Raw genomic sequence first — 15,782 nt, 5'->3', positions numbered from 1 at the left:
AATTATTAAGTATCTTACGACTCCCGTCCTCAAGGAAGCCTCGCTGATTGTGATTAGGAGCATATACAGTCATGTGAAAAAATTAGGACACCCTTTGAAAGCATGTGGTTTTTTGTAACATTTTTAATAAAAGGTTATTTCATCTCCGTTTCAACAATACAGAGAGATTAAAGTAATCCAACTAAACAAAGAAAACTGAAGAAAAGTCTTTTCAAGATCTTCTGTAAATGTCATTCTACAAAAATGCCTATTCTAACTGAGGAAAAAGATAGGACACCCTTGCCCCTAATAGCGAGTGTTACCTCCTTTGGCTGAAATAACTGCAGTGAGACGGTTCTTGTAGCCATCTACCAGTCTTCGACATCGGTCTGAGGAAATTTTACCCCACTCCTCAATGCAGAACTTTTTCAGCTGTGAGATGTTTGAGGGGTTTCTTGCACGTACAGCCCTTTTCAAGTCACCCCACAGCATCTCAATGGGATTCAAATCTGGACTTTGACTTGGCCATTCCAGGACTCTCCATTTCTTCTTTTTCAGCCAATCTTTGGTTGATTTACTAGTATGTTTTGGGTCATTGTCATGTTGCATGGTCCAGTTCCGCTTCAGCTTTAATTTTCTAACTGATGGTCTCACATGTTCTTCAAGCACCTTCTGATACACAGTAGAATTCATCGTGGATTCTATGATGGTGAGCTGACCAGGTCCTGCTGCAGCAAAGCAGCCCCAAACCATGACACTTCCACCTCCATGCTTCACAGTTGGTATGAGGTTCTTTTCTTGGAATGCTGTGTTTGGTTTACGCCAAACATGTCCTCTGCTGTTGTGTCCAAATAATTCAATTTTGGACTCATCTGTCCAAAGAACATTATTCCAGAAGTCCTGGTCTTTGTCAACTTTATCTCTGGCAAATGTCAGTCTGGCCTCGATGTTTCTCTTGGAAAGCAAAGGTTTCCTCCTTGCACACCTCCCATGCAAGTTAAACTTGTACAGTCTCTTTCTGATTGTAGAGGCATGTACTTCTACATCAACAGTAGCCAGAGCCTGCTGTAGTTCTCGAGATGACACTTTAGGGTTTTTGGAGACCTCTTTTAGCATCTTGCGGTCTGCTCTTGGGGTGAACTTGCTGGGGCGACCAGTCCTGGGCATGTTGGCAGTTGTTTTGAAAGCCCTCCACTTGTAGACTATCTTCCGGACAGTGGAATGGCTGATTTCAAAATCTTTTGAGATCTTTTTAAATCCCTTCCCAGACTCATAGGCTGCTACAATCTTTTTTCTGAAGTCCTCTGACAGCTCTTTTGCTCTCACCATGGTGCTCACTCTCACTTCAACAGTCAGGAGCACACCAAACTAAATGTCTGAGGTTTAAATAGGGCAAGCCTCATTCAACATGCAGAGTAACGATCTACTAATTATGTGCACCTGGTGTGATATACCTGTGTGAGATCTGAGCCAATTTAAGAGGGAATACATGTGAGGGTGTCCTATCTTTTTCCTCAGTTAGAATAGGCATTTTTGTAGAATGACATTTACAGAAGATCTTGAAAAGACTTTTCTTCAGTTTTCTTTGTTTAGTTGGATTACTTTAATCTCTCTGTATTGTTGAAACGGAGATGAAATAACCTTTTATTAAAAATGTTACAAAAAACCACATGCTTTCAAAGGGTGTCCTAATTTTTTCACATGACTGTATGTTGTACAAACTATACTCGCCAAAGGAGCCAGATATATGAATATGTACCATCCTTCCTTCGTCATCTGTGTCCACAGAGTGGGTCACGTGAGAGAGGTGACGTGCTATGAGGATCAAGACTCCCGCTTTCCTGCCCACCGCCTCGGAACCATGTACCTCACCTACCCATAATTTCTCCATTCTAGGAAAGTCATCCTTCTGGAGATGGGTCTCCTGCAGCAGCGCAACATCTACTTTCAATCGCTTAAGGTGACACAAAATGTTCATATGCTTGTTTGGGGAGCGTAGCCCCTTAATATTCCATGAAGCGATTCTCCAGATGCTCCGCTGCAATTAGAGCCGGGCCCAGCAGTTGTACTAAAAAAAGATGCCACCTCTCAATAAAGGGTTACCTCCCAGCAGGGCCAAGCCACAGACATGTTGATCCCAGAATTGCAGGGTGAAAAAACAGAGACTTACAATACAACTAACTAAGAAATTCAAGTAAAACATAGAAAAATCATGAGACAATAACATATAGCTAAGTGACCTTTCTTTTTTTTCTTGGGTTGGTAAAATGGTGTCTGGCTGAGGTTTTCCAGGAGAACTACGAGCACTTGACTGAGAACCAGTGGGGATACGGTTCCAATCCTGATGTCTGTGCGGCGCGTCTGGGGTCCTCCGTCTAGACTCTGTTCCTTTCATTACTGCTTCCCCGTCTTCCAGGAGCCGTAGATAGGCTTCTGCTTCTTTTGGATCCACAAATTGGCGGGTTGTACCATCACCTTGATTTACTTTCAGAACTGCGGGGTAGATGAGTTGAAAAACTTGTCCCCTATTTTATGAAGACCTGAGCAAACACCGCTAAAGGCTCTCCTTTTCCTTGTGACTTCAGCTGAGTAGTCGGAGAAAAGGAGCGTTTTGTGGCCCCTCAGGAACAGCGTCTCCCTTCTTATTCTGTAGGCCCGCAAAATGTCCTCTTTGTCCGAATAGTCCAGGTATTTTCAGATAACTTGGCGTGGTCTTTGGTTTAAGCGAGCTGACGACATATTAGACGGATCTTTCTGAGGGCCTACTCTATGCTCCCTCTCCACTCTTCTTGTCCCAGATAGACCCAATTCTTGTGGCAGATCAGTATCGAAGAGGTGATGCAGCTCCTGTGGTGGCACCGATACTGGCACCCCTACTAGCCTCAAGTTACTTCTCCGGGACCTGTTTTCTAGGTCCTCAACCCTCTCATGTAGGCGACTAGCCAGCTGCATTAAATCAGTAATTTTTGTGTTTTTAAAGTGAACCTGTCAGGTCATTTCTGCTGCCCTGCCTATGGGCATGCTGTAATAGAGGGAATAAAGCTGAGCTCCGTGATATATAGGTTGATATGATTTGGAGTTAAAGGCAACTAAATTCTTGCAGCAAGAAGACACCACTAGAGGGAGCTCACTGCCAAATAATTTATTCAGCACTCGTTCAGTAAACTTTATTGATGCTTTTGAAGCTGAGCCCTCTGGAGTAGTAGGAGAATATCTGCTGTATTCAGATAACCCAGCTTCTCAGAAGAAGATTAGATACCAGAGGTACCAGTAGTAAGGAAATGGGTGCTGATGTCATCTGAGATGCCCAAAGGCCCCCCATCACTAAACTATATAGGGAATCCGATTTCCACAGAAATATAGTTTTATGAAATAACCTAAATGTTCATTTTTCTAGTGAATATGGATTCGCGGAAAAAGTTGTGGAAGGAATCTCCCTGTCGGTGAACTCCATCGTTATCCGTATTCGAGCGAAGGCCTTCAATGCCTCCTTTGAATTATCCCAGCTAAGAATATACAGTGTGAATGCAAACTGGCAGCTCAGCGACCTGCGTTTCACTCGGATACAAGATCCTCAGCGTGGAGAGGTATATGTCAACCAAAAGGAAAATGTGGCATTGCTGCCTTAGAGTACTGGGCGTCTCGGTTCCCCTTGCACCTACAACTGGCTTGTCTGGGTTTCTCCATGGTACAGATAAGTCAGCACATGTCTGCTAGATTATCAGAATTTATCTTATTTGATGCTGTGTTTAAAGGAATATTTATTTTTTTCTGCTCTTCTGATCCGTCAGAAAACCAGGGAGGGGGGAGGGGGGGGGGATCCAGTAAAAAAATAAATTAAAAAAAAGCTCCTATGCATCATTTATGCAGATTTGGTTTCCATTTGAGCCATTTCCACCTGAGATCCGTTTTTTTAGATGGAAAAAAAAGCCCACCTTGCAGGATTATTCTTTCCTTCTTAAAAAATGGATGTCAGATGGAACTGGCTCAAACCTATACCTAATGTGCATAACTGATGCACAGGATTTGTTTTTGTTTTTCTTTATTTTTCTGTTCTTCTCATGTGAGGTGAAGTCTCCCTTACTTGGCTTTCCCAATAAAACCTGGCCATGACTGACCCTAGAGTAAAGCGTCACGGGGCAGATTCTTCGGACATTACTTTGCTGATTTATTGGATTTTGCTGCAGGTTTTACTTATTTTATTTGCAAAGGGTTAAATCACTATCTAAACTGACATGCTGTGGATTTAAAATCTGCACTGCAGGTCATTTTACGTTGTGGATTTCTTATTGCAGCGTGTGGATGAGAGTTTTTCAAATTCTTATCTGCATTGCTGGTACTGTAAAACGCTGTGGGTGTGACATTTGTTTTTTAAAGTCCCATTCACATGATGGCATTTATGCTTGTGGTGTGCAATAGAAACTGATGATGTAAGGATGGTGTCACACCATTTTGAACGAAAGCAAAAAGTGGATTGACAGAGAATGAGAAATATACAGGACTTATAGAGATTCTGTCACCTCTTTTTACCCTATAGAGATGCGGATATGCACGGCTAGATCGCCGATATCATGTCCGCAATTTACCTGTCCCATAGCTCTGTGTGGTTTTATTGAGTGTAAAAAAAGATTTTATATACGGTATATATAAATCAGCCTGGTAAGGAGCCCAAGGGGCTGTACTAATCGTTCTGGAGCCCAGCCACACCTCCCTGAGAAGGAGCCAAGCACTGCCTGTAACCAGCAATCTCCTCTTTGCTCACAAAGTCAGATCGCCGTAATCTCGCGATGCACAGTTCCTTCCCTGAGGCTGATGCCAGCACAGGGAAGGAACACTATGCCGGCACTGCGCATGCGCGAGCTCGCGCATCGCGAGATTACGGTGATCTGACTTTGTGAGCAAGGAGGAGATTCCTGGTTACAGGCGGTGCTGGGCTTCTTCACAGTGGGGCGTGCATGGGCTCCAGAACGGTTAGTACAGCCCCTTGGGCTCCTTACCAGGCTGATTTACATATATAAAAAATCTTTTTTTACACTCAATAAAACCACACAGAGCTATGGGACAGGTATATTGCGGACATGCTAGCGGCGGTCTAGCTGTGCATGTCCGCATCTCTATAGGGTAAAAAGAGGTGACAGAATCCCTTTATGGAGTAACTACACTTTTTTTTTGTTGAAATTTTTGATATAGGGAGTGGGACATATAGAAAGTGTTGATCGACGGGGGTCCAACTCTGAGACCCCCACCAAGAACGAGGAGTCATATGAGCCAAGCGCTGCTTCCCCCTTTTATTTACTTTTCTATCAAAACTATCTACAGTCTTGCACCAAGCAACGAGGAGAAGCAGTGCCCGGCTAAGTGCTTCTGACACCTTGTTCTAGTGATTTGTGGGGTTCTTAGAGCTGGGAACTCCACCAATCAACCACTTTTGATATGCTCTTTGACATATCAAAAATGTCTAAAAAGTGTAGTTACTCTTTAAGGTGCATTTAGACGCACCAATATTTCCAGATTACCGGAACAAACTGTCGTTCCCGAACATCTGGCCGTCTAAATGTGCCTCCAATCAGCCGATGAACAAGCGAAATGCTCCTTCATTGGGTGATCCTGTCGCTTGTGCAGGCAGCAGATTGTGCTGTATAAACAGCAATCTGCTGCATAAACAGCAATCTGCTGCTCAGAAGCCATGATTCTGTATGGGAAAGAGGAATCACAATAGCAATCCCTCATCCTCATACCGTGAAGGAGATCGCTGAACGAGCAGCCGACTGTTGGGAAGGAACGGTTACTTCCAGACAATCGGCCGCTCAGTCGGCCCATCTAAATCCACCTTTAGGCTAGTTTCACGCTAAAATGATCAAGCAGGCTATTCCGGTAGAAGAACAGCCTGCTGAAGTTCATTATATCTAGCATTCCAGATACAACCTTTCCTCGCCGGAGCCCATTGACTATAATGGCCCGTTTCCAGCATTAGTGCTGCTTGCGCCGTATTTGTCCGGCCGAATTTCTGCACTAATGACTGAAACAGGCCGGATCCTGCCGGTCCCATTATATTTAATGGGCCTGCCGGTGCTTCGGCCGCAACTGGCTGTGCCAGACGCGATGAACGCCGGAAGGCTGTTCCTGTACTGGAACAGCCTAATGGCTCATTTTAGTGAGAGTGTGAGACTAGCCTTAAACTTCCCTTTACTGCTGGATCAACCTCTGGCTCAAAAACACAAAAAGGCTGTGTATGACACCAACCTAACACTTTCATGAACTGCTTCTTTAAAGGAACAGGTAACCCATGAATCGTCAGTAAAAGAGAAAACGTATCAGCATAGTTTTTCAGTCTGCTTGACTTTTCTCCATGATCCTGAAAGTCTTCCTAAAGTCTTAGAACACAGGGATTAGTTTCTTCTTACGCCTTCCATTTTTGTCAGAGATGTGGTGGGATCAGGATCTCATTAAGGGGCCTGGTTTTTACTGGCTTGGTCACCTGTTGAAGATTGAGCAGAGGTGGAAGGTCTTCTGCTGCTGCCAGTTGCCTTACATTCAGAGTTGGGTTTGATTTGTGTTTTGTGAGGAGAGAGAAAATGGCTGATCTCCTGAGACGCGTATAAAAGAATATTTTCATTTTGTGCTTATTTTATACCAGCATAAAAAACTCATGCAGTTTTTCTTTCATGTCCTTCCTGTTTGGTGCAGTAGTGGCATGGCATGTGAACATTTACCTTATACTGTGTTTGACATTGGATACAATTACCCAAAATCTCTTCTTCTCCTTCTTTTTAAGATACTGACGTTTAAAGAGATAAACTGGCAGATGATCCGGATAGAAGCAGATGCCATTCAGAGCTCTGAGCATGAAATAATGAGCGCACCCGTCCGTTTGATCACCAATCAGTCCAAAATTAGAGTCACGCTGAAGAGAAGAGTGAGTGTTAATGTTTCTTTTCCTTCTCTGAGCCATTGACCCGCCATCTCTCTTGCCTTCACCATCTGTCATCCTGTGCACTTCAAAACTGTTTACTGTTTCCACCGTATAATTACTTGGAAAGTAAAAATCAGGCAGTAGATTAAAATATGGCTCAAAGAAACCAAAATCCTGTTGAATGTCCTTGTTATGATGCTTCCTTAAAGGGCCCCCCCACTTTTGAATGCCACTTTTGTAAGTTTCTGCAGAAAACCAAACTTAACCTCTTAGCTTTCTGCGAGCATGCAGATACAGTGTGGTCACTGATGCCCAGGCTTAGGCCGGCCATACACATTCACTTGCTATCGACCTAATGATCATTCAGCCAACAGCTATCTCTCCTGGTTCCCTCATACACAAACACGTTTGGCTTGGCCGTATGTGTATTCAGTAGGGAGAAGGGAGAAATCTACTGCCAGACACTTCTAGCGGTTGCTAGTCTTCCAGAGTTCAGCTGACCATTCACTAATGCAGGCATCTCAAACTGCGGCCCTCCAGCTGTTGTAAGACTACAACTCCCACAATGCCCTGCTGTAGGCTGATACCTGTAGGCTGTCCGGGCATGCTGGGAGTTGTAGTTTTGCAACAGCTGGAGGGCCGCAGTTTGAGATGCCTGCTAATGTGTATGGGGCCTTAAAGGGGTTGTGTCATCTGTGACTTTGATGGCATATCAGTAGGTTATGCCATCAAAGTTAGATGGGTCCCATCTCTATGACCTGCATCTTTCTCTAAAATCGGCCCCCGAAAGTGAAGAATAGCTCAACGCACATGCGTGGCATGATCTCCATTCAGTTCTATTGGAGTTCTGAAAAAGTTGAGCAAGTGCACTCCGCTGTTTTCAGAAGTCCTATAGAAGAGAACGGAGAGTGCACTGCGCAAGCGCAGCCACTGCTCAGTTCACTTCTATGGGACTGCCGGAAATAGCCTAACCAGAACTCAACTATTTTCAGAACGCCTAAAGAAATGAATGGAGGACAGCCACGCATGAGTGGCTGTTCTCCGCTCACTTCGGAGATCATGTTCTGTCACCTACCTGACATTGGTGGCATTTTCTAACAATATGCCACCAATGTCTGAGATAAGACAACCCCCTCTAAGGTAAGGAAAATGTTTATATGGTCCAGATATTCATTAGAATCGGGGACCATGTAATGCATGGACAGGCCAGGTCTGGCAGAGCAGGAGCTTGATAGTTGCTCTGGATCATACAGCTGGTCCTGCTCTATGCTCTAAAAGGGGTCGTCTGGAAAGGTGCTTATTCTCCTGCTTCTTCTACTTTCTACAGCTAAAAGATTGTAATGTGCTGGCATCAAAACTGGTACTCATGCTAGACGATTTGTTGTGGGTGCTGACTGACTCCCAGCTGAAAGCCATGGTCCAGTATGCCAAGTCCTTAAGTGAAGCAATAGAAAAATCCACAGCTCAGAGGAAGAGCATGGCCGCCTCCACAGAGCCTGCACAAGTAAGTATATTCTCTTTATGGTTTTTCTTACCATTGGCCATCAGCTATATCTTGATTTTTGTATAGTCTTCCAATATTTTGTTGCAGCCATTTGTATGAATGTGCTTAGTCCTATCCCTGGATAACTGCTTTATATTTCCTTTCCTTCTCTTTGGTGGACCACATGTTGGCTAAGTTTTGTTTAGGATATGACAACTTTTCTTGACTAGATGTATTCATTATAGGACTGCTGAGAATTCACCTTCCCAGCCAGCCAGTTCCACCCTTAGGCCCCTTTCACACGGGCGAGAATTCCGCACGGGTGCAATGCGTGAGGTGAACGTATTGCACCCGCACTGAATCCGGACCTATTCATTTCTATGGGGCTGTGCACATGAGCGGTGATTTTCACGCATCACTTGTTCGTTGCGTGAAAATCGCACCATGTTCTATATTCTCAGTTTTTCACGCAACGCAGGCCCTATAGAAATGAATGGGGATGCGTGAAAATCGCAAGCATTCAGAAGCAAGTGCGGATGCGGTACGATTTTCACACATGATTGCTAGGAGATGATAGGGATCAAAGCAACCCTGGACCCCATTAAAGTGTATTCCCTGTATTATTTTCCCTTATAACATGGTTATAAGGGAAAATAATAGCATTCTGACTACAGAATGCTTAGTAAACTGTAGATTGAGGTGTTAAATAATAAAAATTAACTTACCTGGTCCAATTGATCGTGCATCCGGCATGCTCTTCTTGCTTCTTCTTTCAGGACCTGCAAAAGGACCTTTGGTGACGTAATCGCGCTCACCACGTGGTGAGCGCGTTGACGTCACCAAAGGTCCTGCTGAATGAAGATTTCTTATAACCATGTTATAAGGTAAAATATTAAAATCTACAGAATACCTAACCCAAACCTAAACTTCAGTGAAGACGTTCGGGTTCGGGTCTAGGTACCACAGTCAGTTTTTTATCACGCGCGTGCAAAACGCATTGCACCCGCGTGATAAAAACTGAACATCGGAACGCAATCGCAGTCAAAACTGACTGCAATTGCGTACCTACTCGCACGATTTTCCCTGATCGCAGACGCAACGCATCCGGACCTAATCCGGACACGCTCGTCTGCAAGGGGCCTTAGGGTCCATTCACAAGTCCGCCAAATGAGTCTGCATCCGTCCTGCAATTTTGTGGAATAGGTGTGGACCCATTCATTTTCAATGGGTGTCGCACTTCCGTTCCGCGGATACGGACATGAAAAGGCATTTCCATTATAGGGTCTGCCATGTGAGGTCCGCAAAATGCAGAACGCACATGGCCGGTGTCTGTGTTTTGCGGCTCTGCAATTTGCGGACCGCAAAACACTTGCGGACGTGTGACTGGACCCTTATTGTCAGTTGTCAGTTTAGTCCAATAGATAGAGATTTTTCTTGGGATTCTATAGATGTCCTTTTCTATATATACACTTTTATGGTACATAGCAGTAACAGAGAAGTTCCCCTCTGTTAGCCTTAGGGTCCATTCACACGCCCATAGTGCATTTTGCGGATCCGCAATACACCCGGCTGGCACCCCCATAGAAATGCCTATTCTTGTCCGCAATTGCGGACAAGAATAGGACATGCTCTATTTTCTTGCGGAGCTGTGGACTGGAAGATCGGGGGCGCGCTCTGGAAATGCGGATGCGGAGAGTACATAGTGTGCTCTCAGCATCTCTTTCGGCCCCATAGAGAATGAATGGGTCCGCACCCGTTCGCAAAATTGCGGAACGGATGCGGACCCATTTGCGGACGTGTGAATGGAGCCTTAAAGGGGTTATCCAGGAATTGATAATGATGACCTATCGCCACATGAGGTCATCTTTATAACATTGGCGGGGGTCCGATTCCCGACACATCCACCTATCAGCTGTTTTCAGGGAACTGCTGTGCTCACTAGAGCTCTGGTTAATGTAGCTGGTTCCCAGCAGCTCATCAAGCACAGCGCCATTCATAGTATAGTGGCTGTGTTTGGTATTGCAGCCCAGTCTCATTGACATTGATGTACAGTGATGTCACTGGCCTAGGAACAGGCTGCATTGCTCAAGGCCTCTTGTAACAGGTGATCGGCGAGGGTCCCAGGTATCCCCCTCCGTTATGATATTGATGACCTATCCAGAGGATAGGTGATCAATATACATTCCTGAAAAAAAAACTTTAACAGAGCATGTCTTGTGCTGGGTGCTTACTGGCATCCATCTATATGACATTTTATTTTTATTTTTTCTGTATAATGAAAACAGCTTGTTTTTGGGACATGGTAACCACTTTTATCATTGTATGATGAAAGATTATTTATTTTTAAGTTAACATTACTTGTTTTATTAACCTGCTCAGAGTTCGACACCCCCCACCAGCTCCCAGCAAGTAAAGACCCAGCAAACCTCAGCAACCCCTGAACAGAACCAAGCTATATTAACTCTGTTCCGAGACTTTGATGTAAAAGAAACCTCCCATCATCTAGTTATTTCCCACCTGGATCTGCACATCTGTGATGATATTCACTCCAAGGAAAAAGGTGACAAATCTGGAAAAATGCTTTTATATATCAATATCCTATCAATCGGTAGAGAAATTGGTAGGAATGATGTAGGCATAAGAGAAATTGGTAGGAATGATGTAGGCATAAGAGCATGTGGGGGATTGGGAGGAGAGCAAGTGTGAGATTGGGAGGAGAGACAGCAAGGAATGGGAATAAGACATGGTGAGGGATGGGATTAAGACATCGTGAGGATTGGGAGGAGAGAGGGGTGGGAATAAGACATGGTATGGGTTTAGGAGGAGAGATGGCGAGGGATGGGAATAAGCCATGATGAGGGATTGGAAAGTGAGATGGTGAGGAATTGGAATAAGACATGGTGTGGGATTGGAAAGAGAGATGGCCAGGGATAGGAATAAGACATGATGAGGGATGGGAATAAGACATGTGAGGGATTAGAAAGAGAGATGGTGAGGGATTAGAAAGAGAGATGGTGAGGGATTAGAAAGAGAGATGGTGAGGGATGGGAATAAGGCATGGTGAGGGATGGGAATAAGGCATGGTGAGGGATGGGAATAAGGCATGGTGAGGGATGGGAATAAGGCATGGTGAGGGATGGGAATAAGACATGTGAGGCATTGGAAAGGGAGATGGTGAGGAATGGGAATAAGACATAGTGAGAGATTGGGAAGAGAGAGGGTGAAGGATGGAAATAAAACATGGTGAGGTAGTCGGGCCCCTGCTGTATCCACCGACATGACTGTTTATAGCGATGACTGCGTATTAACCACTTCTTTGCCGCGGTCAGCGCTGACCGCGACATAGAAGTGGTTTGCAGACCCGATGCGTGACAAGGCAGCCTAATGCCGTGCAGAGGCTGCCCAATGCCTTTCACGGCATCGGGACCTGCCTTCTACGTGTGCCTCAGGCTGGGTCTCCTAGGCAACCTGTTAGTGTATTACTCAGTGTAATCCACTAACAGGCAATTCATTACAATACAGATGTATTGTATTGCATTGCAGAGGGGATCAGACCCCCAAAAGTGGAACAGAAATAAAGTTTCAAGTTAAAAAAAGAAAAAAGCCCCTTTCTCCTGATTTTATAATAAAAAATTGAAAAAACAAAACACACACATTATAACAATTAAAGGGAACAGGGGGCACACCAAATAATACAAGGAGTGCAAATGGTGGTTAAAAAAAGGGTATAGCAAATCACCTGACCCAAGGAAGAGTCAGAAGAACCACCCCATAAATGCACATCCAACAATAAGTCAATGATAAAAAATATATATAAAGTTTATTAGACACACCAACAAACACACGTTAAAAATTGTATACAAATAGAACAAAGTGCGCTATGCAATAAAATATATGTAACCGACACAGACAGGTCCACTGAATGTCCACTGAATGTCCACTAGGTAGGGGCATACAATATCAACCAGCTATATAAAGAATCCAATAAACAACATGAAGCAAATGTGAGGTAAGGTAAGACCACTGAATGGATGGAGACCGATCGTAATGAGGTCAAATATCGAGAGCCAAACCTACATCAACAGCTGGTGCAGTGGACCTGGAAACATGAGAAAGCGCCCAACGCGTATTACCAGAGCAGTCCGGCTTCCTCAGGGGTAAAGAGCTGTGTGTTAGAGTGTCACATAATATAGGGTAGTAAATAGGGTACGATAATATTCACCTGTGTAGCAGGAATGATGTAGGCAGTGCAGCAGCATGTCAATCAATACTAAACCGGAAGTGAAGGAGTCACATGATCGGCAGGTGGAACGCAGTATGGGTTCCACCGGCCCAATCACTGCTGTATGGCACAAATGGGCGAATGAACAGTAAAGTCTGATGAAATAGAATGAACATATATATGTTGTGGAGATACTGAGCAACATGGGGCACATATATCAGCAGCAGGACAAACCAGCTAGGCTGATGAGCAAGGGGAGGCAAAGATCGTAAACCGGATGTGCGGGTAACACATTACCGGAAGTGGAGTGCCGCAGTGGAACGCATAGTGCGCTCCACAGGGATTAGTAGGATGCCCCTACCTAGTGGACATTCAGTGGACCTGTGTGTGTCGGTTACATATATTTTATTGCATAGCGCACTTTGTTCTATTTGTATACAATTTTTAACGTGTGTTTGTTGGTGTGTCTAATAAACTTTATATATATATTTTTTATCATTGACTTATTGTTGGATGTGCATTTATGGGGTGGTTTTTGTGACTCTTCCTTGGGTCAAGTGATTTGCAAAACACACACATTAGGTATCGCCGTGTCCGTAACCACCAGCTCTATAAATATCCTTATATATACAAATTGACAGCACTCCAGAGTTGAAGGTAAGGTAATTAATGATTTTATTCACCCGGACATAATTTTAGGCAAGGTTTTGGGCTATATGCAGCCCTTCATCAGGCCCAGTGTGGGTAGCATCAGCGTGGAAGCCAGCTCTATAAATATATCACATGATCCACCCCGTCCGATAGAGGCAATTAAAAAAAAAAATGATAAAAACTGTCAAAAAAAGCCATTTTTGTCACCTTACATCCCTAAAAGTGCAACACCAAGCGATCAAAAAGGCGTATGCCCCCCAAAATAGCACTAATCTAAGCCTCACCTCATCCCACAAAAAATGCTTTTATTGTGTTAAATATAAAAAAATAGTTTAAAAAAAGTATACATATTAGGTATTGCCGCGTCCATAACAACCTGCTCTATAAAAATACCACATCGCCTAACCACTCAGGTGAACACCGTATTTAAAAAAAAAAGTGTAATACCAAGCGATCAAAAAGTCATAAGCACTCCAAAATCATACCAATCAAACCGTCATCTCATCCCGCAAAGAATGAGCCCCTACCTAAGACAATTGCCCAGAAAATTTTAAAAAAACTATGGCTTTCAGAATATGGAGACACTAAAAAATAATAAATAAAAAAAAATGCTTTATTTCAGTAAAACTGAAACCAACAACCAAAAAAGTCATATTTGGTATTATCGCGTCCGTAACAACCTGCTCTATGAAAGTAGCTCATGAGCTGACCTGTCAGATGAACGTTATAAATAACAAAAAATAAACAGTGCCAAACAGTTATTTTTTTGTTGCCTTGCCTCACAAAAAGTGGAATATAAAGCAACCAAAAATAATCTGTACCCTAAAATAGAACCAACAAAACTGCCACCTTATTCCGTAGTTTCTAAAATGGGGTCACTTTTTTGGAGTTTCTACTCTAGGGGTGCATCGGGGGGTCTTCAAATGTGACATGGAAAGTTAAAATTATCCCAGTGAAATCTGCCCTCCAAAAACTATTCGGCGTTCCTTTCCTTCTGTGCCCTGCCGTGTGGCCCTACAGCAGTTTACAACCACATATGCCGTGTTTCTGTAAACTACAGAATCAGGGCAATAAATATTGAGTATTGTTTAGCTGTTAATCCTTGCTTTGTTAACGGGAAAAAATGATTAAAATGGAAAATCTGCCAAAAAAAGTACAATTCTGAAATTTCATATACATTTTGAATGAATTCTTGTGAAACACCTAAAGGGTTAACAACGTTTGTAAAAATTTAATTTTGAATACCTTGAGGGGTGTAGTTTCTAAAATGGGGTCACTTTTTTGGAGTTTCTACTCTAGGGGTGCATCATATAATAGTTATTACTTTACATTTCCCATATGTCTACTTCATGTTTGGATCATTTTGTGAATGCCATTTTATTTTTTGGGGACGTTAGAAGGCTTAGAAGTTTAGAATCAAAATTGAAATTTCAAATAGGACATGGTGTCAAAAAAACAGTCCATCCAAATTTGAATTCCAAAAACCATATGGCGTTCCTTTCCTTCTGCGCCCTGCCGTGTGCCCGTACAGCAGTTTACGACCACATATGAGGTGTTTCTGTAAACTACAGAATCAGGGCAATAAATATTGAGTATTGTTTGGCTACTAACCTTTTCTTTGTTAGCAGAAAAAAAAAAGATTAAAATGGAATATCTGGCAAAAAAGTGAAATTCTGAAATTTCATCTCCATTTTCCATTAATTCTTGTGGAACACCTAAAGGGTTAACAACGTTTGTAAAATCAGTTTTTAATACCTTGAGGGGTGTAGTTTCTAAATGGGGTCCTTTTTGGGTGGTTTCTATTATGTAAGCCTCACAAAGTGTAGTTATAATCCCTATACTGCGATTTATCCATACATAATGTGATTAATCATTTTGGTTCAGTAGATTTTGCTAAAAACGTACTTTTATAATATGTAAATTACCTGTCTACCAGCAACTTGCTGGTAGCAGCCGCATCCTCCTATCATAATGACGCCCCCTCCGCATGTTCATTGACAGGGCCAGGGAATAGGATCGTTCTCTGCTGACCCTGTTTGCATTCAAAATCTGGCGCCTGCGCCGTACCTGTCTTCAATCGGCGCAGGCGAACTGAGAGGTGGACGCTCGCTCGGCCGCTCCATCCTCAATGCGCCGATGACGTCACGTCTACACCCGGCGCAGGCGCATTGAGGATGGAGCGGCCGAGCGAGCGTCCGCCTCTCAATGCGCCTGCGCCGATTGAAGACAGGTACGGCGCAGGCGCGAGAGTATAACTACACAAAAAAACCAAAAAAAAAACTGTTTAGTGGGGTGACAGAAGCCCTTTAAACACCCTTAATGACCAGACCACTTTTTACAATTCTGCACTACACTACTTTCACCGTTTATTGCTCGTTCATGCAACTTACCACCCAAATGAATTTTACCTCCTTTTTTTCTCACTAATAGAGCTTTCATTTGGTGGTATTTCATTGCTGCTGACATTTTTACTTTTTTTGTTGTTAATCAAAATGTAACTAAATGTTTGAAAAAAAATGACTTTTCAGTTGTAA

The 15,782-nt window shown here is 43.4% G+C and overlaps 1 protein-coding gene across 2 annotated transcripts in view; it reads left to right on the top strand.

Moving 5' to 3' along the window:
• The window catches only part of UHRF1BP1L (UHRF1 binding protein 1 like), a 149,956-nt gene that overhangs the window by 70,965 nt on the left and 63,209 nt on the right, over positions 1 to 15,782 (top strand). For both annotated transcript variants that reach the window (XM_044281273.1, XM_044281274.1), the window contains exons 5-8: positions 3,377 to 3,566; positions 6,755 to 6,895; positions 8,220 to 8,396; positions 10,755 to 10,935. In XM_044281273.1, coding sequence (XP_044137208.1) covers positions 3,377 to 3,566; positions 6,755 to 6,895; positions 8,220 to 8,396; positions 10,755 to 10,935 — 689 coding nt within the window. The remainder of the gene's footprint in view (positions 1 to 3,376; positions 3,567 to 6,754; positions 6,896 to 8,219; positions 8,397 to 10,754; positions 10,936 to 15,782) is intronic.

Source organism: Bufo gargarizans, chromosome 2 (assembly GCF_014858855.1).
Source record: "Bufo gargarizans isolate SCDJY-AF-19 chromosome 2, ASM1485885v1, whole genome shotgun sequence".
NCBI lineage: Eukaryota > Metazoa > Chordata > Amphibia > Anura > Bufonidae > Bufo > Bufo gargarizans.
The sequence above is the reverse complement of the archived record's forward strand: the minus strand, read 5'-3'. Positions and strand labels throughout refer to the sequence as shown.